This window comes from Balaenoptera physalus (genome assembly GCF_965194825.1).
Source record: "Balaenoptera physalus genome assembly, chromosome: 5".
NCBI lineage: Eukaryota > Metazoa > Chordata > Mammalia > Artiodactyla > Balaenopteridae > Balaenoptera > Balaenoptera physalus.
Window position 1 is genome coordinate 79745395 of NC_138884.1, and position 25488 is coordinate 79770882.

The 25488-nt window shown below is 39.9% G+C and overlaps 1 protein-coding gene across 1 annotated transcript in view; it reads right to left on the minus strand.

The window, feature by feature from the left end:
• Positions 1-985: 985 nt before the first annotated feature.
• Positions 986-25488, minus strand: part of GABRB1 (gamma-aminobutyric acid type A receptor subunit beta1) — a 423421-nt gene continuing 398918 nt past the window's right edge. The window contains exon 9 of the mRNA XM_082462487.1: positions 986-16984. Within this exon, the coding sequence (XP_082318613.1) occupies positions 16640-16984 (345 nt within the window). The 3' untranslated portion in view covers positions 986-16639. The remainder of the gene's footprint in view (positions 16985-25488) is intronic.

A 25488-nucleotide genomic window follows, 5' to 3' on the forward strand; every position in this document is an offset into this window, starting at 1 on the left:
TATGCTCATTGTTGTTTTTTTGGGCCCTCTCAGCTGACCGAACAAAGAAATCCATGCATGTAAACTAACCTGTGTATATACACATATCTATAAATACTTCTTTAAATAATCATCTGTGTATTAAGCTGCACGTGAGTTCCTCCTGATGTCTCCAACTCTGCTTCATTACACAGGGATCATCATTCTACCCTCCCTTATCTGTGAATTCACATTCCAGCAGTGAGAAACCTGAATCCCACCATTCACCATTCATTCCAGAATATATATAGCAGTCCAGATTGTTAATCTGTACCCCAGTGGGGGAGGGGAATTTTTTTTTTTTTTTTTCCAGGAAGGATTTATTCCTTTTGCCTTTAGTCTCACAGACTCCACTCATTTCCAAGTTACTTGGGTCAGTACCTCTTGGGTCAGTACCTCTCCTCCCTTCATGAGGTTGTTTAATACATTTGTAATACAGTGAGATTTTTTTGCCATAATCTGTCTTCCTTGCTGGGATCCCCCAACTTCTTAAATTTAAATTTGCATACATTAAGGTGTATTCTTTGTGTTGAACAGTTGAGTTTTTTTTTTTTTTTTTTTTTAATATTTTTGAACCTCAAGTAATTTTCACTTTTATATATTCCAGTTTACCAATATTTACCCTATGGTTTCTTGTGTTGCTCTTTTCTTTTCTTTTTTTCTCTTTTTTTTAAATATTTAATTAATTAATTTATTTATGGCTGTGTTGGGTCTTCGTTTCTGTGCGAGGGCTTTCTCCAGTTGCAGCAAGTGGGGGCCATTCTTCATCGCGGTGCGCGGGCCTCTCACTATCGCGGCCTCTGTTGTTGCTGAGCACAGGCTCCGGACGCGCAGGCTCAGTAGTTGTGGCTCACGGGCCCCGTTGCTCCGCGGCATATGGGATCCTCCCAGACCAGGGCGCGAACCCGTGTCCCCTGCATTGGCAGGCAGATTCTCAACCACTGCGCCACCAGGGAAGCCCGAACAGTTGAGTTTTGACAAATGCCTCATGTCATGTTGTTGGGGGAGGTCATCGAGAGGATGTGACCAGCTGTTGACCCGTGAGCTGGACCCTGGCAATAGGAGGCTCCTTGCCCCCTCCCCCATCCTTGGAATGTGCATTCCACTTGTTTTTTCCACTCCCACAGCTGCCCCAAGGATCCTGCCCGGAGGTGATAATGTGGTATTGAGACTCTCTGGACTGTATATGTGACTGAATCCAGTTAAGGCTTCTATGTAAACTTTTAAGACTTGGGTGGGTTGGTGCAGAGATCTACTTGTCTTGGTGGCCGCCCAAGGCAAGTCTTGGAAGTTGCCTTGCTTGTTAAAACCACTACCTACTAATCTGGAGTGGTTCACCTCTCGCAGGGCAAGAGATCCTTGCCCTGCATGGACGGGGGCTGGTTTCAGATTACACTTGGGAAACTCCGGGGATTGTGAACTAACACATGTACTGACTCCACAGAATAGTTCAACACCCTAAAAATCCCCTATGCTTTACTTAATCATCCCTCTCCATCTTCCTCTGAACCCCAGACAACTAGTGATTTTTCTTAATGTCATTATAGTTTTGCCTTTTCCGGAATGTCGTGTAATTGGATCATATAGTGTGTAATCTTTTCAGACTGGCTTCTTTCACTTATCAGTATGCTTTTCTTCCAGGTCTTTTTGCCTTAGTAACTCATTTCTGGTTTCTCTCTGAGTAGTATTTCATTGTATAGGTGTACCACCGTTTATATTCACCTGTTGAAGGAAGTTGGTTCTTTTCATTTTGGGGGCAATTATGAATAAAGCTGTTGTAACCATGCACAGGCAGGTTTTTATGTGGACATAAGTTTTGAAACTAACTGAATAGTACCTAGGAATGTGATTGTTGGGTCGTTTTGCACAACTGTGTGTTTTTTTTTTTTTAATAAATTTGTTTATTTTATTTATTTATTTTTGGCCGTGTTGGGTGTTCGTTGCTTCGTGTGGACTTTCTCTGGTTGTGGAGAGCGGCGGCTACTCTTTGTTGTGGTGCGCGGGCTTCTCACTGCGGAGGCTTCTCTTGCTGCAGAGCACGGGCTCTAGGTGCACGGGCTTCAGTAGTTGTGGCACGCAGGCTCAGTAGTTGTGGCTCACAGGCTAGAGCACAGGCTCAGTAGTTGTGGCGCATGGGCTTAGCTGCTCCGCGGCATGTGGGATCTTCCCGGACCAGGGCTCAAATCTGTGTCCCCTGCATTGGCAGGTGGATTCTCAACCACTGCGCCACCAGGGAAGCCCCAGTTTTGCACAACTATGTTTAATGTTTTAAGAAACTGTCAAACTTTTTCAAAGTGGCTGTACCACTTTGCATTTCTTTCTTTTTTAAAAATTGTGGCAAAAAACATAACATGAAATCTACTCTCTTAAATGTTTGTCTGCACTACAGTATTGTTAACAGCATTGTTAACAATGTATATACATTGTTGTGCAGCATTGAAACTCTGTCCATGAACAGCAACTCCCTATTTCCCCCTCCTCCAGTCCCTGACAATCCCCATTCTGCTTTCTGCTTCAAGAATTTGACTACTTTCGATACTTCATAAATGGAATCATGCAGCCTTTGTCCTTCTATAGCTACCATATTCCATATGCTTACCATAATGTCCTCAGGATTTCCTTCTTAAAGGCTGAATAATATTCCATTACATGTATATACCACATTTTTTTAAAATCCATTAATCTGTCAATGGACATTTAAGTTGTTTTCACCTCTTGGTTATTGTGACTAATGCTTCAGTGAGCACAGGAGTGCAAATATCTCTTCGAGAGCCTGTTTCCAATTATTTATGATAAATACCTTGAAGTGGGATTGCTGAATCACATGGTAGTTCTATTTTTAATTTTTTGAGAAATCTCCATACTGTTTTCCATAGCCATGACATAATTTTACATTCCCACCAAAAGTGCACAAGGGTTCCAATTTCTCATATTCTTGGGTGGTACTAGTGACAGTACAGATACACACACACCTACCTTATGTTAGCTTCTTCTTATTTACAATCCCTATAGCAAATCCTAAAAATGCTATGTATATATTTGTTACTTTCTAATTTAAATAAAACTGGATGGCCATTTCTTTTTCCCATTGTATAACATAGTCTTCTGGAAAGAGCAGCCAAGTGTAGGGTGTCTAAACCCCTGGCAGCTCTGCAGGCCAAGGCTCTGATGATAAAGTGCAGATTCCCAGTTACATTGCTGGATGAATGTTAAAGCCCATCTCTAGGCTGGAATTTAGACTCTTATTGAAAAGCTATTCTACTAATCACCAATTAACGGATAAATGAGCTTCACACCTTTTGTCTGTTCATTATTTTATTGTCAACATATTATTTGTGAAGGGAGAGAATGAGTTCAGAGTTTGGAAGTCTTCAAATTAGGAAAGACTGACAAATAGGCCAACTCTACTATTCATATTTACAGTGGAAATTTTTAAAAGAAATATGACATAATGCACCTCACAAATGGATGCTATTAAAGTCCGTTTTAGGCATCATTTTTGAATACAAGGAAACTTCATTTCTTCTTTTTTTTTTCCCTAATATATAAACACTCCATATGTTCAAATGTTTGTAAGGCATGTTATCTTAAAGAATATTAAAAAAAAAAAAATCAAAGTGGTACAGAAATAAGCTCCTGGAAGAGTGCTGGCATTTTTCTCCCAATTGTTGGATAATACTGCAAAGAATTTCTTCCAAATAAAGGGATTTTGTTTTGTATTAAATTTTATAATAAAAGCTCCCAAATGAAAGATTCAGAATTCTAAACATTTTTAAGGATTATAAAAAGATATGCCTGAAATCTTGCATGTTTTTAAACATAGTACAAAGTAAGCTTTTTATATGTAGGCATTTTTAATAAAAAAAGTTTTATTTGTGTTTTAGGAATAAACAGGCTAACATAAATTGTACGTATTTACAGCAATAAACTACATTTCAGAAGCTGCACAACGGCTTTTGTAGGTATAGCTGATGGTTTTTGACACCAGCCTTGAAACGTGTTTTCTTTCTTTCATTTGCTGCAACATTTAAAATCTTGTAGTACCAAAGCAAAGAAAACAGCAACTTATTTTATAGCGAAGCCACACTATTAACAAAATATTGAGTAAACTACAGTCCCGTGAGTGCTAGGGTATGAGACTGTGAGTCCTGAAATCGAGAGCACAAGCATTTCTTGTGTCCATACCTGATTGCATGTAAGTTGATTTTGCATTTTACAAGAATACATGATTACTCAATGAATGATGAGTAGAAAAAAGGCCATGAAGGGTAAAAGGGTCAGTAATCAGAAGACACTGAACAGCTTCTTAGTCACTGATTCACTGCTAAACGGGAGATCTATTTCTTCTTTCAGGTGTATAAATCACAGTCTCCAGGCTTCATGGATTTTGTCCACAGATCATTTTTGAGATAGCAAAGGCCTAACGTCAAATACTTTAAGCATGTAAAAAGGAATTAATGAAACGGTTAGGATATTTAATCAAATTCCTAACAGAAAGGGTACAAGTCAAGCATACTGTATGAAATTTTGATTTCAAATGTAAAAAGCAACTACAGAAAAAAGCACAAGTTTCATTAGAGAGAACAGCAGTTTCAATCAGAAAATACAATATATACTGATACAAAATAGAAAGTTGGATTACAAAAGTAAGGAGTCTACCTTTTCTTTCTTGGCGTTGGTTAAACCTGTCTCATTTCATTAAAATTTCTGTAGGTTTCTGGAAATACTCATTCTTGCCCTTGAACTTTTTAGTGGTCTGCCAGGTATACAAAAGTATTATCTGCTTATGTAAGAAAGCAAATGCTTATGTCAAAAGAGCAAAAGAACATTAATATATTGTAATTTATGTACCTTTGTAATTAAAGGAGTTCTGCCTGCTGAAAAATAAAGAGGGGAAAAGGGGTATTTTATTTACAAGAGCTGTGTAATACCATTCAGGATATGAATTAGCTAATTCACGTTTAGTAGGAGGGTAATAGACAATTCAGCAAAATGATTAGTGGAGATTAAAAAACACAAGGAACAAAACACTTAACATCTTCTGACATATTTGGTGAATTTAGCATAACGGATTTTGAGAGGCAACGGAAGGTATCAATTGCTTTCTGTATACATGTAGCACCTGCTTTTGAAAGATCCAGTTATGTAGTACAGGGTGCTGTGAATTAAAATAGCAGGAGACTGGTTTGGAAAGTTCAGCTAATTTTTGGATTCAATCAAGTTTTAGGTGAGGTGGTAGCCAAAGAGGTGTTCCATTGCTGGCAGGATAGTAACATTCCCAATCTTTAGCCTAATGAGTCCTGCTTTCCCAAACCTCCTGAATCACCATATAAAGATCTTTGCCTCAATTTGAGTCTCCTTGGGTAAAGACAGAGGAGTGAAATAATTATTCAGAGATGATGGACAGCCAAGAGAATTTTTCAAGCAAGCCACCCTAACCCAGATGAGTTTCTCTCAAAGACAGTTTTATTTGTATTTATGCAGTATTAAAGTTTCCTCTTTACACTTCCATTAACCTTTTAAATGACACGACAACATTATTTCACATTAGCCATTAGGTTCCCATCACAATGGCACAAAATGCTGCCTAGTGTTCAAAAATAAAAAGCTTGTTTAAAGATGTCAAAAAAAAAGTTTGGTCCTTGTAAACATTTATACCATTTGGAATTTCTAAAACCCTCATGCAACCTTGACTTTGTAATAATGCCACATGGTAGTTTTTAACAGGAGGGTTATTGGCCCTCTCTAAAATAAGGAGTTGAGCAACACAGTCAATGAATATATGCATGTCTAATCAGGAGTATTCCATACTTAGAAGAGTCGTGGGTGTTCTGAATATGAAATATCACTTGTGTATATGGTTCTGTTTTCCACAACACTGCAGTGAGTTAGAATAATCAAGGGGCTTCTCCCCAGATGTCTCAGTGGCATTGTTGCAAAATAGAAAATAGTTCAAGCTTTATCCAGTGAGTATTTCAAAAAGATGTAGGAAACAGATTAACATGAAATTGATTCGCTTAAAAAAAGAAAAAGCAGATACACTGCAATTCAATGTATTTGGGGAAATATCAAGTAGAAAAATACGTTATCTAGTAAAACTGGGGTGGCTGGTTGCCACCCTGAGGTAAGGCTTGCAAATGATATCTTTTATGCAAATAAGTAAATAATATACATGACAGGAGAACAGGGAAGTTAGCAACTGAAAGGAGAGGGGCAGAAAAGGTATTTCTCTGTACATCTGTTTTATGCAGTCTTGAGGGACAGTGGTGAATGTCAAGAACTGCCCATCCCCCTTAGATAGTTCTAAACCTTCTATTTACTTCTGGGCAGAAATGAAATTTGGTGTGCCATACTCTCCAGGAGGATTCTCTTAGAATTCACATTGGAGTGTTCCAATTATGCAGTGTAGTCCCAGCTTCAAGAGTGAATGCCCAGTAGAATCTAGATCCAAAGGCTTTTAACAAGGCAAACTTGGGTAAACGAGGGAAAAATGAAACTTTAAATAAAACAGTCCCTTCTTCCATAGAGGAAAAGCAGTAGTAATTAGCATGGAAAGTCCAAGTCTGCTAGACTGGCAGACTCTAGAATGGTGGTGTTAGGGTTCAGTTTGTGTAGTCATAAACAATGGAAAAAATCTCAGTGACCACTCGGCACAGACCCTAACCTGGGTTCAGTTGTAACTCTAGCTGCATTTAAAAAAATCCACTTAGAGGTTGCAGGCATAAGCTCTATGGGACTAAAATAACTTGGGGGAGGGTAGCGGGAACACCTGCCTCACAAGGTATTATCCATAATTCTGAAAGTAATGTCCATTATGGACATTCTCTATTGCTACATTTAGCAACGTAGGTTATTCAATCAGCATGTACAGACTCTCTACAATGGACAGAATAATAGATGCTTTGGGCAATGCAAAAGAATTAGAAAATGGGGCATTTACCCTTAAAGACCTTACGCTTTATTTAGGGAGGCAGAGCATCTATTTGCAAAACTACTGGAAAATACACAAATGAAGTAACTATCTTTGGACAAAATGGCCACAAGAATTGAGGGTGAAGGGGAGAGAGAGAGTGAAGAGAATGAGGGAAGTTTGCTCATGATAGCTTTTTGGCTGATGTTGGCCGGATTCATACTCCATTAGGGAGGAGTTAGGAGGAGGCTGAGCTGGAGATAAAATGTAAAAATTCAAGCACAGCAACAAGAACATTTTGGGATGATAGGTGGCCGCTGCAGTGGAAGGGTAGGGAAAGTGTGAGGATTAGCTTGCTTGAAGCTGAGTGAGGGGAACAGTAAGAAATGAAGTGAGCACGAGTGATGGAGAAGACTGAGGTCAGTCATGAATAAAAGATTCATAGGGAGCCAAGATATTTTCTCCAAGGTGTTAATATTAGCTTGCTAATATTTCCCATATCCTCCAGGTATGGGAATCATGAGACCTCATAATTAGCGTGACTATATAACTTGTTATCTAAATGGACAATTTTGAGAGTGAAATTATCTATTGATAATTACACACTGGCACTATCTCAGGCAAACTGGGGCACACCTCAGGCTATTTAGATGTTGTACAAGCTACTCCTTCTACACTTTCCCTCAAGAGAGTAATGAAAGACTTTTGTGTGGAGGATGGAAGAAGGATGGAGAAGGATTACAAAAAAGAGCAAGAGTGTTTACTGGGCACAGCATCGAGATATTGGGAGAGGAAATCACTCTCTTTTCTCCTACTCTCCACTCATCTTTGAACTACCCACAACCTGGATCATCAGGGTAAAAAGATTAAATCCAGGCAGTGTAGTAGAGTGGAAAAAGCTTTGCCTTTGGAGCCAAGAAAAACTGAGATTGAATACTAACTCCATCACTGACTAGTTATCAGATCTTGGGTAAATCATTTAACCTATTTGAGCCTCTATTTCTAGATACTGGTATTGTCATCTTAACTTCACAGCATTGTAGTGAAGGTCAAGCCAGGAAATAATGTGTGGGAAAGTGTTTTTTGATGCCTTAGACCAATGTGTGACAGTCATCGTTGGATATCTACCCAAAAGCCATTCTTCCCTCTTTTTGTTAACATACTCCCCACCCCACCTCCTTTTTTCCCAGACACTGGGCAGCTTGGGGTTAATGTTGTGAGCCAATCATGGTAATTCCATTCCTCTTACCAGAGGCTGGTTCAGGAATGGTTGTGTTATCCAACCCTGGCCAATGGGACAACAGAGAAGACTGTTGAGGGAGTTTTTTGGGAAAGATGTCCTTGCTCTTAAAAAGAAATCCAAGGCACGGCTTTCCCTTATTTCTTCCACTTGATATGAGTGCGTAAGTGTAGCCACTTTGCAACCATAATGGCTGCTGATAACATACAGAGTTAAGAACTGGTTAAGGAAGGGACCTGAGTCCTGAATGACATCATTGTGCTATTGAAATAATTAACCCAGTAACTACGCTACTTCTAACTTACTGGTATATGAGATAACATTTTGATTGTTAAAGTTACTTTTAGTTGTATCTTTTGTTACTTGCACTTAAATGAATCCTAATTGATATACATATTAGTAAGTACTAATCTCAACTTGGTGAAAATTTGAAGACTTAGGAATGCTTCCTCTGTTTTGAAAAAGATGAAATTAAATACGAAACCATCTCTAGGAAAAAAGTGTGGGAAACCAGAAAAAGAAAACTATTAGCTCACTACTTTAAGAGGAGTGATGAATACATCTGCACATAGGAAGGTTTTGTGGGGTATGTGAGGTCGAGGGGCAGAATATTAGGATAACTCTACAAAAAAAGAGACCATCTTATTCATAGACTGGCCTATGGTGGAAGGGAGGAATTTCCAGGCACTCTCCTAACAGTTTTGAATGGTCAGGGGTTCTCAGGAGAATCATGAAAGTTTAGAGATAGAAGGTATCTTTTAAAAAAGGAAAAAAAAGTTATGAACATCTGTGTGCAGGAATCTCATTAGGGATCTTGTTCAGACACTAGGATGCATCTTTAAAAATGTGAATAGCTAGAAATGCTAATTGCAATTTAATAAGTAAACTTTCAGTTTCGCCATAGCTGTGCCTAAAACATTTCACAGATTTAATGATTTAAGTGGGGGATAGGAGGAGGTGGGAGAAGCGGGGACAGAGAGAGTGGATAACAGACCTGGAATCTTTTCCAATAGATGGATGGCTGCCTCTTGCCTGAGAGCTCAGTCATACCTGCTGTTCCCCTTACAGGACACAGGACAGTGGTGGCGTCTAGGATGGGAAGGAATATGCAAAGGCACTGCGATAGCATTTCTGCTCAGATGCTGCGTAGAAGTTGGCTTTTCCACTCAGGAGGGGCATTCCACGGCCATTCCTGACTGAGTTAGAGAGAATGGTCTAAGGGATCAACATCTTTCAGATATCTGAAAATAGAGACCACGATGATTATGTTATCTGAGACTCTCCAGTGCTTTTAAAGGGAAATATTGTAGTGTAGACCATTACTAAAATCATAAAAATTTTTTTTTTGCCACTTGCCTGAAAATTTAACTCTTATGTTCTCTATATATTTTTAGAGGACTGTGAACAAGTTTTGAATTCAGTTCACTTTACACCAGATGGCTTACTCCCAAAGACATGCAACAAGGAATATTACTACATTTGTGGGGCTGTGTTAACAGAGGCCATGGGACTCCTGTATCTTTCTGGTAATCTCCTACACAAATGAACCTCTCTAAAATTCCCTTTGAAATTTAGTACTGGAAGGGAACTTGGAGGTCATCTGGTGGAATGTCCGTAGTCACACAACTGGGCTGTGATAGTGACAGCATAAAGCCCAGGTCACAAAATCCTAATTCCAAGGTGTCTGCTGTTCACTATAATTTCCTTCTCCCCACCACGCAGCTCATTTATAGTTAACTTTTTAAGGTTAAGCTGCACATTGCTTGGTATATTTTTAGAGAACTTTCTGTTCTTTAAATATAGAAATGTTGTCTGGAGGAAAAAGATGTTCCACATATTTTATAGGGGCAATTTAGACAGTTTGCCTTATGACCTGTCCAATTACTAACTATATTTAATGTCTGCTAGAAGGTTAAGGAGGAGTAGGTAGGGTAATGCATAGAAGTGGAAATCTGTAATAGGAATCAGATACAGAAAGGATGAAGTAGGTCAAGTTCCTAGAGGACAGTCTGTAACTAATGGTGTGCTGTGTAAATGATTAGCCATTCTGGGAGGAATAATAATAGATTTTTAAATGGTATACAATTAAGACTGAAGAAGCGCACAAACGAGTTTGACGAAAAAGGATTGATACAGTGTGAATTCACCACATTACAACTATAATGTAAGGAGATGGTCTTATCATCAAACTTTAGTGTAGATAATGTAATTTTCTTAGGTTTGAGCTTATGATTTTTACTTCCATTTCATTTTGAATTAGACTGGGAGGGAGAAGGTTTAGGTAAACATGTGTATTCTGTATATAAGGGACAGAAAAGCAGAAAAGAAAAATAACCCAAGGCAGTTCAGAAGAGGCTCCTGTGATTATACAGTAGCTACCTCTAAAGTTCTGTTAAAGGCAATAGGAGTAGGAATTTAGGGAAATTATTAAAATTCACTGTTTTTGTGGACTCAATTGAAGATATGCAGTATAAGTCCAAAGAAGCTTAAGCTTTCTGCTATTCATGGGCAAGACAGCTTATGAGGTTTAGAAATGAGAAAGGAAAAGTAAATGAATTGATTTCATTGGGTTAAGGCATGAGTCAGGATGATGTATGGTGCCAGGAAGGAATGAACACAAAAGAGGTAATCTATTTTACGTTGCCAAACTTGCAAAATGCATAAACATATCGTATTTGAATAGTTTTCACCTATAAAAAATTATATTGGAAAATGTTCCCCCTTCCCTGTTTTTCTTCAAAAGGAAACCCAGGGAGAAGTAGGAGCCAGACAGCAATACTGATTGCTCTTATTTATCCTTTGGCTTCTAACTGGGGCTCTTTTAAGTTAGTGAATCTCTGACCCTGTGTACTTAAGGCAAATGCATAATGTTATTTAGCCTCTCTTTTATGAAATAATTTTTATTGATTTATTTTTCTGTTGTCTTCAGTAGAGAAAATGCAGGTATGAGAACGGTTTTCTTTGCCAACTGGTTCAGAAAGATACCTCCTTTTCCCACACCGAATTCTTACTGAAGCCTTGGTGATGAGTGCCGATTGCTCCAGGGTGGCCAAAGTATCTAGGGGCCAATCAGGAATGGTTGCCAGTCCCTTGATGTACCAAGGACTTTTTGAAATAGGAAAAACGAAACAAAACAAACAACTGTTAGATCTCTTCAGTTCGAATAAGGAAATTCTTGCTTTGGAGAAATAAAAACAAACTCAAAACTATGCTTATCCTTCCAGGAACTTAGTATTGTCTGGTTTGCAGTTCTTCTATTGAAAAGGATTTCCTTTCAAATGTTTGTGAAATTGCAGCCTCTAACAGTGGAGTTTTCTGTCAGCTTAGTTGATTTCAGTTATCTGGAAAAAGCAAGATTTAACCAAAAGCACAATGTGTTCTGGACCTAGAAATTGACTTGATCAGTTCCAACAGGGCTTTTTTCTTATTCAATTGATTGTGGACCCTAGTTGGCACATTTTGGAGCCAAAATGTCTTACAGTGATGGCTCCCTGCACGCTCCTGGTACTTAAAATGCTGGCAATAAAAGCCTTGCCTTGCTAAGTTCTTACCTGCAAGAAAGACATTGATCACTCTCAAATGTTGCTAAGAAACCAATCTATTTCCCTATTTGCTTGGAATTTCTGAATTTCTGTGGATACCATCACCCTCTCTGGGACTGCCAGTCTGCATGGAAACACATCTTATGGCATAATATCCCACCGTTCTGAAGACTTTTTCAAGAATACCAGGACTTGGGAGAAATATAGTTGAGAACATTTAATTGCCAGATTCTCTTTTAAGTTTAACTAGCACATACCAAACATATCCCAGGCCCCCAGTTGAAAAATACTTGTCTTAATACCCAGTCCATTTATACCAATACTTCTTTTTACCTTTCAGAAACGGTGACATGGTCACCTCTGGATCTTTCAGGCATGAATCAGCCAGTTGGTGTTATCAATGTCGTTGGCTATCTCTTCCTTTTCTCCTTCCCATCGTTTGCGCACTTGACTGTTTACCCTGATCAACCATCCATCCATTTCTATTCTTATTAGAAGTTCTGGGAAAACTTGTGGAAGGAAAGAAGGTACAAGCTAAAGCTATTGGTGCAAATGAAGCTTTGGATTCCCTGTGGATTTTGATCATGTCTTCTATTCTTGACCCCCTCAACAGCATGGATAATTTGGTATCTGAATATATGAGTAGCCACAAGTGACTGATAAAAACACATCAAACTTTTCATGGCACAGTTCCAGGAGCAGCTCGTTAAGATTCCTGTCTCTGCTGGTGTGCTGTTCCTGAGCCCCACGGGTGTGCAGACTTCTTGGTAGCTCCAGTCCCTTTCAGTGGGGTTGAGGCATGAGGCAGTGGTCACAGACACCTGGCAGAATTACACAACTGTACACACACAATGTCAGAGAAAGAGCAAGAGCTAAAAAAGATTCTGGTTTGGGCCCAAATCACTAGTCATTTCACTTCATGAATAAAAGCGAGTGCCTTGTAAGCTTACATTATTTACAATGCTCATATTTTTCAAACATCCACCCAAAAGCTGAGGACCACCACGCCACAGGGAACAGTTCCATGAACTATGTACAGAATTTACAAGGAAGTTTACATGATATTCTACATTCCATTAACAACTTGACCTCTGTGTAGACTGTTTGCTTTCAAGCAACAGATATTTTTGTTTGTTTTTCTGTCCTCCTCATCCCAGTAACTGCTGATGAACCAACATGAACAAATGCTTGCACATTCCTTTACCCTCCCTCCTGGGATAAATATTTGATTATATTTGTTTAGGGGAAAAAAAAAAAAATATGTGGCACATCACCCTTTGTAAAATACTATTCAAAATTGTCCATATAAGAAATCTTGGAGATCTTTTCCTTCTAACATTATAAATAGATCTTTTGTTTGTTTGTTTGTTTTGCTTGGCAAATTTTGATTGAGCTCTTTCTGAAATGAATATTTATAAAGCAGCCATTGATTTTGGAAAGATGGAATTTGGTCAACATTTCTGTGTATTGTACATAATGCTTTTTAAGGAAAGCCTATCCTTGGATCCATAAACCAAACTTTATTCTCTGCACCACATTTTCTCTTTGCATTTTCAAGATCCTTCATTGATTGTAATGGACAATAAAGATGGTATATGTGAAAACACTTTAGTCAGCAGAATTACCAACGAGTCTGCTGTTTCTATTTGGCAATGGAGAGGATGGGGGCAACAATCTTGGATAATTCAAGCCAAAAATATGTCTTTACCTGGGTCTTGGCCTCACAAAGCTGGTGAGTGTAATGCACATGTCACCCCTGATATTTTATGTCAAGAAACATGACTGGTTGGAATGAGTGTGAAGTCATCATTGTCAAATGAATGATGGGATTTCTGCTGGGTCTATACAGGTTAAGTCTAAGACTCAGTTTATTTCACAGTTTATGAACTATGAACATGGGGTCCCCTGGACATGACTGTGGCATAAGAGAGTGCGTCCGTGCAGTTTTCAGCCTCTGCTGCCACTTTGTTAATACAGGAGATTATGGCTATTTCCATGGCTAAAAGAAAGCAACCCCAAAATGGTTAAACAGTAACCCCTCTAAAATGTAGCGATCTGAATCTTTCAGGAATGGGGACCAGTTTGAGGGAACTTAAGAATGTCTAGCAATTTTTATGTTTTATGTCATCAATTTGGGCAAGACAAGGTAGAGAGGCAGAGAAGGAAGGATTTTTTTCTGTGTACTGTTCAGCCTGGAAAGAGATTGGGGAGGATTTGGCTAGGAGGTGTCCGGAAGAAGGAAGTGAGGCCAGAGGTTATTAATTAGAAATATGGCAGCTTTTCCATTTTTCTGGCTGCCATTGCCTCTAAAAGCGGAGCTATGTAACACGATTTGTATAATGCTAGCTGTGACTGTCTACATCCAGGAGGGCCTACAGTGACACCATTTCGTGCCTGATGGTAGATTCAGACTTACTAGTTTTACATTTTACAAAGGATAGAAGATAAGAATTCAAAATGTTCTTTTTCTCTCAGAGATGCTTTACATCTAAAACTACAAGCATCAAATTCTTTAGACTTTTAAGGCAAGATAATAGTAATAAAACTATAAATTACTCAATCTTCTCCAAGAAGAATGATCTAAACAGGTAAATAAAGAGAAATTGTTTTGTTATGGAACACAGATCAACAGATACTTTGTTTCTGATTTAGCATTTCATCCTTAAAAACTTTTAAAAGAGTTTTGACATCAGAATGATTAATTCTTGTTAGGTATCAGCCCAAAGCCTCACTTCCTGTGTTCAAAATAAATGGCTACACAGTGGTTCCTGGGTAGTCACTGGGAATATTGACCTTACAATCATTGGTATGGCCATGTTCTACTCTATTTGGGCACTTCACGATGGAAAAGCATCTCACCCTGCCAAAGAACTAACTAAACAGAGTTTCGAAATGGATTGCTTCATCCCCAGAGGCTGGAGATTATCTTGACCAGGAAACTGTGATTATACAACTGAAAACTTAAATGAAATTTGGTCCCAATGCCCGATTCATTTCTCATAAAACCACTGAGATAATTTTTCCAGTTAAAGCAGGGTCTTTATATTCTTACTAACATACATTAGCTATAGCATAACCATGTATTTATTTGGGGGTTCTCTTTTCCTCTTGCTTTCTAAAAGAACACCTCATAACTCTCCTTGGGTTTATCTGTAGAAATTCAGCTTCCTCTTTTCAATTAAGTTTATAATCTCTAGCAGCTGATGCTGTTGTAAACATGGGCCCTCATCACAACCTTAGGGAGAAAGCCAGATGGTCAAACAGAGGCAATCATCCCTATTATTACCTCAACTCTTATATCACATCCATAGATGAAGTGCCAAATCGCCTTCATGACTGTTTGGCCAACTTTGGGTTTCGCTCAGTCTTGAAAATGAACACATAGAATTCTTATATGCTCAGGCTGAACACATACACAAAAATAACGAGGCTTTAATGACATCAAATGAGATGAATCTCAACTCTAGTTGGTTGGATATGGTTAGAATTGTGTGCGGGGGCTCTTGAGGGATGCCCCTTCTGTGATGAGCAAAGTAATCCATGAGCAGAGATAAGGCAGAAGCAGTAACGACTGTAGACAAGGGCTGTACTTTCAGAGCTGTTGTAAATGTTTGACGGCTCGGTGATGTTGTTATTCTGTGGTTTTGCTGTTTTGAAGGTTTTCTTTAAAGTAGAAATCTGGCGTTGAAGGAGCATGATACCAAAAGGGGTATATGTGCATTTCCTGAAGCATTCGTTTCATGTGTTGGAATGCAGAGCTCAGAGAGCAGAGGCATAACATGCTAGCTGAGGAACTAGCAGTGCGCAGCTGCCTTGTCACCATTAGATACTGCTCTCTGGAAGGCTAAGAAATATATACTATTTGATTAAAGATTTGGCAGTTCAGGTAACTGCCCAGGCACCCTTTTCACAGCACATAAATCTCGCCTTCCTCATGGAAAGGACAATATTTTTCTCAAGGAAAAATTTCTTACCACCCTCTTCTTCAAAGCCCACCTGCCCCTGCCCCCTTCCTCTCAATCTCTCTAAAGGAGGAACGAGGGCAATGTGATGCCATGGCTTCATGACACAGCGTCAAGTGATTCCAGGCTAAGGAAGTAATAAGTTCAGGGCTGCTCATCTGAAATAGCTTAAAAATGGTCACTGCCCCCCAAACTCCTTATACTTAACAAGAAAAGAAAAATGTTCCCAGTGGCTACCAGGTTGGACTCTAATGTTAATTTTAAATCTGCCTGGAAGTCTGAGAAAGAAGCATTTTTCAGAATATCCAGTTTAAAGGTGAGGTGAAGATGGCAGATTGGGTTTGCACGACCTGGGGCAGCACTTGCCAGTCTCTCCCTCTTCCTCCGTGGAGCTGGGACCCCCTCCTACAGTGGACCTGGGGCAGCTTGAGGGTGGAGGGGAGTCTTCCTTCCTCTTCTAGGCTCCTTTTTGTTCTCCCTTCTTCCTGGAAATCTGTAACTTATCAATGGCTTTGTTTTGTCTTCTGAGATCCTGGAAATTGTGTTGTTTTTTGGCAGCATGAGATTGTTACAGTTGACCAGGAAGCCATGCGCACAGAGAGCTGGGTCCTCTTTCCATTTTCACTTAAAAAATAATCAAATCCAGGGCGGCTAGAACTGCTAAAGATCTGCCTATCTAATTTCTCTCGTTGTGTGTATTTGTTTGTAAACATGGCAATTAACAGAGCTCTGAAAGAGCCAATAACCTGGACCACAGTAGACTGGAAAAAAAAAATAGAGTTTTTTTTTTGTTGTTGTTTTTGAAGTAAACATGGTGCAGTAATAAAATTGATATGCAAGACCTAAAACCAATTGGATGACTGAATCTCTTACCTCAAAAAGCACAGCAGTACCGCTGCTGGGGACCTGTGGGATTAAAAACTAAGAGAAGAGGAAAGTAGGCGTTTAGGAACCACGGGGACCGAACTTAGTGTACATAGTAGAGCCAATAAACGACGTTAAAAAGAGAAAAGGTGATGGGGAAGAACATTCGGGACCACTTGTCTATGGAATTCACATCAGTCAAGTCGGGGATTTTGACTTTGAGCTGCGAGGCGCGCCTGCGGAGGCGCCCCTTGCTGTGGGCGCCGTGCCGGTCCAGCGCGCGCCCGTACGCCTCGCGGCTGCTCAGCGGCTTGCGGTACTGGATGCTGGCGCTGTCGTACGAGTACATGGTGGCCTTGGGGTCGCTCCCGCCCGTGAGCACTTCCGAGCCGCTCGTCTCGTTCCTGATCTCCAGGGTGCTGAGGAGAATGTTGCCGTGGGCGTCCACCTGGCGGAGAAAAGACGGGCTCAGGCACAGCTGCCCGGACGTTCGCGCGTTTTGGTTAACCTGTAACTCTTGATACTGCGTGGCGCTCCGGACACACCGTCTTGCTAGACATCTGGCTCTGTGCGCCTCCTGGACATCTATCTATCTACCTGCCTATCTATCATCTATCTATCTACCGTGTATGTATCGAATCCATCATCTATCAATCCGTCTAATCTACTGTTTATCTATGATCTAATCCATCATCTAATTTACCATCCATCTGCCATTTAGCTAATCTAATCCATCCATCCATCTATTCATCCATCTATCATTTATCTCCACTCACAAAACAGTATGTGTGTGCACGTGTGTGTGTAGAATATATATTATTATATAATTTTATATATTATATATAAAATATGTAATTTTTGTTTTTTAAAACTACCATTTATCGAAGCCATATAAATACATTACATATATACATATATTTTGTAACAAAAATGCCATAGGTATTTGAAAAAATAGCATATATATGTTTATATACGTGGCATTTTTTCTTGTTACAAAGTGATATATGGAAACATTCAAAACTATAAGCAGTCAGGAAACAAAAAATAAAAAGTAAAAATTCATAATTTCACCTTCAGTGTCGAATATTTTTAATATCTTGCTAAACTTCCAGTCTTTTTTTAATTCATATATACTTAAAAACACAGGCTCACCTAGTATATTTTGCTTTGCAATCTGCTTTTGTCAGTTAATAGTATATAGCCTGGTCATCTTTCCACATTAATAAATATTCCTCTGTGACAGCGTGTGTTCATAGATTATATGGATAAACCATAATTGAATCAATCTATTTTTAGATGTTAAGGCTTGCTTTACTTTTATACTATTAAATAAACAAGCCTGCAAAGAAAACCTTTTAGCTAAGTCTTTGTGCATATCCATAGTTATTTCCTCTGGCTAAATTGCCAGAAGTGGGATGGATGCATGGGTTGAAAGGACGTGCCTGGCTATACTTTGACTTTTGTGTCTCCACTGTTGTTCACTGTTGCTTCCTACCATTCCAGTGATACCTAGCCCACGTTTCCTGGTTTTTCGCTGTGCTGTGCCCAGATAAACACTTTGGGAACTGTAGGAATCGCGAGTACCTTTGGCCTGCGATGTGGCTTTAGCTTCAAGCTGATCTCCTTTGCAAGCTGATTTACCTGGAGGGGACATGGCTCATTCATACAAATGAATCTGAAGTACCTCCAAGGACAACACAGGCAGCTGTGTTTAAATTTAGAGTTATTAGCCCAGTGCCCGACTTACAGTCCGTGCTTTTAAATGCGTTCTAATGACCTTGATCTCAGTAAACACTTGTTGAAAGCCCTAGGTTTGGGTAGGCAAGCAAAGAACCTGGTGACAAAGAAAGAGCTAGAGAAAAGCTTGGGAAGAGGCAAAGACAAATGAGAGAAAGAAAAGTACAAAGGGTGAGATGTGATGGTGGTACACATCGCAGAGGAGATAACTAAGATTTATTGAGTGTCCACCATCTGCCTAGCATTATGGTAGATGCTTCACATATATTACTTGTTTAATACTTACAACAACAAACCACCTCCGAGTGAACTGATGAGGATGAGTATAATTTTTGTGACTTTCTGTCTGAATTAAAAAAAAAAAAAATCCCACAAGGACTCAGAGGCAAAGAATATACAAATCAATTTTCACTGCAAAGTAAAGGAGCTGTTACAGTGGAGGATTACTGGACTGAATGTCAATATTATGACATAGTATGAGTGTGTTTCATGTTTGGTAATGGCAATCATTGTTGCTTTTGTTGTGGTCATCCATGTACAATGCTTGGTGTCAGTCTATTTATCTCTTATAAAAATAAAATACAGTGTGTGTGTGTGTGAAAAAAAAAAAACAAACCACCTCCAGTTTATGCCCCAGTAAGTGCCAGACCTGAGATTACAACCCATGTCTTGTCTGATTCAATGCCCATGTACTTTTTAAAAAAAATTTATTTATTATTTATTTATTATTTATTTTTGGCTGTGTTGGGTCTTCGTTTCTGTGCGAGGGCTTTCTCTAGCTGCGGCAAGTGGGGGCCACTCTTCATTGCGGTGCGCGGGCCTCTCACTGTCGCGGCCTCTCTTGTTGCGGAGCACAGGCTCCAGACGCGCAGGCTCAGTAGTTGTGGCTCACGGGCCTAGTTGCTCCGCGGCATGTGGGATCTTCCCAGACCAGGGCTTGAACCCATGTCTCCTGCATTGGCAGGCAGATTCTCAACCACTGTGCCACCAGGGAAGCCCTGCCCATGTGCTTTTTACTAAGAATGAACCACTTCACAGTCCTCGGCCATCATCACATCCTGCAGTGAATTTAGTGACGCAGTTGATAGCTTTAAGCTTCAAATTGGTTGGAGAAAGAAATGGTGACTGAATCTGGCCTCTGTCTCTCCATTCTCACCTATCATCATTTCCCTCTGTGAAGCATTTTGCTGTAGTCTAACTAGGCTACCCACTGTGCCCTCACTCGGGACATCTACTGGTTTCTTTATTCAAGGAGTTATTATTAATTTTTGTCACTGTTGTTAGTAACTACTATTTATCGACTCCTACTGCGTAATTGATCAGTTATTTTTCAGACACTATGAAATCTATAATATTATCCTAGTTCAGCAGATGGGGAAACCGAGGCTCAGACAGGTTAAGTAAGTTGCCTAAGATTTAACAAATAATAAGTACCCAATTTGGAATTCAAACATAGGATACTCTTTGTCTCAAGTATCATTTTTTTCCTCTTTGCACGTTAATCAATATGTTTTCTTCAAGGCTCAATTTAAATTTTACTTCCTCTGTGGACCTGTGTACCTTCCCTAATCATAGCGACCTCAAGAATTTTCTCTCTCTCCAAACCTTTATTGACTGACTGCTTACTATGAGCCAGCTACAGTGCTAGTTGTCAAGGATGTGTGTGTGTGTGTGTGTATATATATATATATATATATATATATATATATATATATATATATATGTATAATATAGTGTAAATCTATGGTTAAAAAAGTCATGCATATGGAAGTTTATGTTACTAAAGAGGACAGTAGGGTTGAAGTGACAAGGAGCAAAGTCCTGGATTCATTAGAGAGGGGACAAGTAAGTTAGAAGATTAGGTGATGCACGTGATTTGCTAGGTACTGTGGAACGGTCAAGAAAATCCTCAAACATGGATTTTGTCCTTGAGGTAATAATCTCCTTAGAGATACAAGAATATGACATAATATTGAAAGTGACAAGACTTTTAACCAAATGCTAAATGATACAGTATTGACCATGATTAGGGGTGCATAAGAGTGAGAAATCATTGGGATTCATGGAAGGCTTCATGAGGAGCTGGGGCTTGTACTGAATCTTAAAGGATGGGTAGAGGATAGAACACAGGATTGGGAGTTGAAATCTGCGTTCTCATCCTGGTTTTGTTATTAACTCAGTTTCATCATCCATAAATGAAAGGTTTTCACTAGGTAATCTCAAGGGCTTGTTTCTAATTTTTGGCAGATTTTGCTTATGGAGGATATTCCAGGCAGAAGAAAATACTTGTAAAACGGAATCACTTGATCTGTGCTGTATGCATCATTAAGTTACATTATTATGAAATCCCTCTTAAGTAAACAAGTTGCTAGAATTTAGAATTAGCCAATGAAGCGCAGAGATGCTCCTCATTAAGCAGAAGTCAGGACAAACAAGGTACATTTTATTAAGATATTTTGGTTAACCTTGGTGCAGGCTCAGAGGTACTTATAAATAGCGTGAGGTTTATTAGTTTGTGCAAATCCCTCTAACTATTCTGTCATCAACTAGAAATCATAGCTTTAAGTGGTTTGACATATAAAATAATGACTCCCTTTCTGCAGCTACCCATGAAAGCTGATTTCATTACTGTATAGTTAAATCAACACTACCGTGTTCTTTATTTGGAAAAATAAGGAATGTTGTACAACTGTTATTGCCCATCTCCATTCTCTCTCCTACATAGTCTAGGACCTTTCCTAAAAGCTGGTGTTACAGGGTGTGTGTGTGTGTGTGTGCATGTGTGTGTGATTTTGTGTGTGTGATGGTGTGCACAAGCATTTCTTCAGAGGTATGAAATTTCGTCCTCCACCCTCCAAGGTTTTGCTGCCTGGTGAGGTGGGGGTATAGTAACCACGTCACTGCTGACACCAGCAAGTTTCTGGTTGGCTTCTCCTTAACCCCTACCCTTAGGAGAAGAGTAGCTTTCCCTTTGCCTCAGCCATATAAGGACAACCAGGGGATCCTGATATCCACAGTCAGCACAGCTTTCCCAAAATAATATCCATGGGGAAAGTGGCCAGTGTGTCTTCGCGTCTTCAGAAGCAGCAAGGAGCCATGCTGGGCATTGCTTCAGCACCTGCAGTGGTGACGCTGCCTCATTGAACAAGGAAATATTGACATCTGAGTTGGGCATGATCCAGACATCGAAGATTTTCAAATCTTGAAACAGAAGGAAGTGAGGCAAATGAAAGTGTTGACACACTGGATTTCTAGGGCAGACACAGCCTAACAGATTTCCTAAAGCGTTGCTGATTTTGGAATAACTGTTCAGTGAGATAATCATTCCCCACCCCTCATGCTGCCGTAGAGGAAGAGACCTGCCACTCCAGTCCCCGGGAGACAAGCTCCGGGAGGAACACTTCAGGCTCTTTCACTGCTCGCCACTGACCACAGTGTCTTATGGGCACATTTTTATTTATTTATTTATTTATTTATTTATTTATTTATTTATTTATTTATGGCTGTGTTGGGTCTTCGTTTCTGTGCAAGGGCTTTCTCTAGTTGCGGCAAGTGGGGGCCACTCTTCATCGCGGTGCGCGGGCCTCTCACCATCGCGGCCTCTCTTGTTGCGGAGTACAGGCTCCAGACGCGCAAGCTCAGTAGTTGTGGCTCACGGGCCCAGCTGCTCCATGGCATGTGGGATCTTCCCAGATCAGGGCTCGAACCCGTGTCCCCTGCATTGGCAGGCAGATTCTCAACCACTGGGCCACCAGAGAAGCCCATTATGGGCACATTTGGAAGGAGGGCATACGTGGCTCTGAGCCTCCTGGACTCTTCTCTCCCTCTGATCTGCCACCAGAGAAGGTGCAATCCATTTAGGGCCGTGCATGTTGAACCCACTGCCTTGGTGGGTAAAGCCTGCAGTTGTTCAGGGTTCTGGTGATTGGGGAGGTAAGTCTGTCTAATATTGGGGGGTAATGACTTAATTATATGACCACGTAATCCTCAGACCAACACCACGGATTCTCTTTGTTTTAAGTTTAGAGTATCACTCAACCTAAATTTAGAGAAAAATGAATATAATTATTATTAAGGCTTCAGGAGGGCCAATAAATAATGCTTTCTCTTCCCCTTCAGATAGATGATCAACATGCAAGATGTCTAATAAAGGGGAGCAGAGAACGTGGCTTTAGATCTGCAGCCCCAAGGGCTTGCTAATCTTTCATCCTCTCCCCACTTCCTATTAGACAGGTATATTCATGGGTTACAAGAGGTAATTTTAGGTGTAGAATGGATAAATGTTAAAACGTTAACAGTTCATTCATTCCCTCACTCATTTATTTAGTAAGTGTTTATTGAGTGCCTACTCTGTGTCAAGCACTGTTCCCGACACTGATGAAGGAATCAGCCCCTCCACAAGCAATAGGACGTCATGTCCCACGTTTTAGAATTTCAGGGATCTCAGTTAATAAAGCTCCTTAATCTTGTACACTCTCCTGTACAAACCCTGTGACTGCTCCCATCTCCTACTGGTTCTAAATGTTTTACTGGACAAATACTGTGACCTCTTTCAAACTCAGGTTGTTAGTTCTCTTTCTAACAGACTTTTTGAAATGCTTTCACTTGTGACCATGGGATCTACCTTCTCACTGCCTGCTGAGTCTTTCTCTCATCTTCCTCCTGAAGGTCCCTCCTGAAGATTCTCCTGACCACAGGCAAATCTTGGACAGGCTCACATATGAGGGCGCACCTGGGATTTCACTGCATAAAGACCTGAGATGGGGAGAGACAGCTTCTGGCTGGTGAACCGTCTCTTTCTTTCCTGCAGTACAGAGGTTCTCAATTACAATATCTTGCTTTTAACTTCTGAGAACGCAACAGTCTTGGGAAGATAACAGTGAACAAAAGAGATACGGTTCTTGAGTTGGCGCTTATACATTCTTATAGAGGAAACAGGCAGTACCCTCTTTCCCCATAAAATTTGTTTTTAAAAATTGAGTAGCATTATGAAGAAAACGAAAGAGTGGTATATATTGCTTTTCATGTATTTAGAAAAAATCTAACCGGCACACTAACTTGGTTATTTTGTATGTTTTTCTTAATATTACACTCATCCCATGTCATTATAATGAGTGACAAATTTAAAGTAATTCACATTTCCTTTTTTTTTTTTTTTTTTAAATCCTGGACCTTACTACGGGACAGCCTATACATGGATGTTTAAAGGCATCTCAGTCTTCAAATGGCCAGAGCAGAACTTTTGATCCTCTCTCTTGTTATCCAACTGGTTCCTCCCCCAAGTGTCGCACTAGAGTGTCGCTCCAGGAGGGCAGGGACTTTGTCTTATCCACTACTTCCCAAGACCTGAGAAAAGTGCTTGGCACTTATAGGAGCAGTCAGTAAATATCTATTGAATGAATGAATGATAGTACAGGGGGTAAAAAGGCATGATGGTTAATCTTATGTGTCAACTTGGCTTGTCTGTGGTGCCCAGTTATTTGGTCAAGCACTAGTCTAGATGTTGCTGTGAGGGTATTTTGTAGATGTGATTGACATTTTCAATCAGCTACTGTAAGTAGAGGAGATTCAGCCTGATGATCTGCATGGCCTCATCCTAACCCTTAAAAGTCTTAAGAGCAAAAACTGAAGTTTCTCAGAAAAGAAATTCTGTCTCAGGCCTGAAACAGAAATCCTGCCTGAGTTTTCAGCACACTCTACAGATTTTGGACTTGCTTTCTCTACAATTGCATGAGACAGTTCCTTAAAATAAACATCTTCTTGCGTGTATGTTGGTTCTGTTTCTGTTGGTTCCATTGGAGAACCCTGACTGATACAAAGGGGATGGCAAAAATCAGGAGGGTGAGTAACAAGGTACAGTACTTGTTACAGGAAACACTGACATGCTGGCTGTATTTCTTCCCTCTATAGAAACCCCAGGTGAATGTACACATTTATTTTCTAGTTTGGGTTTCACTTTTCTCCCACCCGTCCCATCTCATTCACCCTCCCCTTCTCTCTGTCTCCCAAAAATCCAAAGAATGCCTTAGGCTGGGAAAAATGTCACTCACTGAACTGAACTCTTCTGGATATTTTCAATAGGGAAATATACCAGAACTCATTTCAGTGTAATTGGAATAAAATATAATATTGTTTTCAGTGGCAGTTTTAAAACCCTGTTAAGAAATACCTCTGGGCTCAATCTACTTCGCAAACAGAAAGTGATTTCCTTACTGTTAACCAATTCAGTTAGATCCCCATTTACTGAGTGCTTCTGAAGTACAGAGCCGGAAGCCAAGTGAAGTGGTGCTGGCCATGGAACGGGCTGCCCTCCAGAAGCCTACAGTCGAATGAATGAAGCTGTCCAGTGTGCTCAGCTGCCTTCACCTGCAGAGCACAGAGAGCCACACAGCCACAACCTCCGTCTGCCCATCCCGCTCCTGTAACCAACCGCATCTGTGATGTCACTGTCAGTCATTAGCTCTCAATGACCCATGCACATATGGCCACCTTATCTTTGATAAAGGAGGCAAGAATATACAATGGAGAAAAGACAGCCTCTTCAATAAGTGGTGCTGGGAAAACTGGACAACTACATGTAAAAGAATGAAATTAGAACACTCCTTAACACCATACACAAAAATAAACTCAAAATGGATTAGAGACCTAAATGTAAGGCCAGACACTGTAAAACTCTTAGAGGAAAACATAGGCAGAACACTCTAACATAAATCACAGCAAGATCTTTTTTGACCCACCTCCTAGAGAAATGGAAATAAAAACAAAAATAAACAAATGGGGCCTAGTGAAACTTCAAAGCTTTTGCACAGCAAAGGAAACCATAAACAAGATGAAAAGGCAACCCTCAGAATGGGAGAAAATATTTGCAAACGAAGCAACTGACAAAGGATTAACCTCCAAAATTTACAAGCAGCTCATGAAGCTCAATATCAAAAAAAAAACAACCCAATTGAAAAATGTGCAGAAGACGTAAATAGACATTTCTCCAAAGAAGATATACAGATTGCCAACAAACACATGAAAGGAAGCTCAACATCCCTAACCATTAGAGAAATGCAAATCAAAACTACAATGAGGTATCACCTCACACCAGTCAGAATGGCCATCATCAAAAAGTCTACAAACAATAAATGCTGGAGAGGGTGTGGAGAAAAGGGAACCCTCTTGCACTGTTGGTGGGAATGTAAATTGATACAGCCACTATGGAGAACAGCA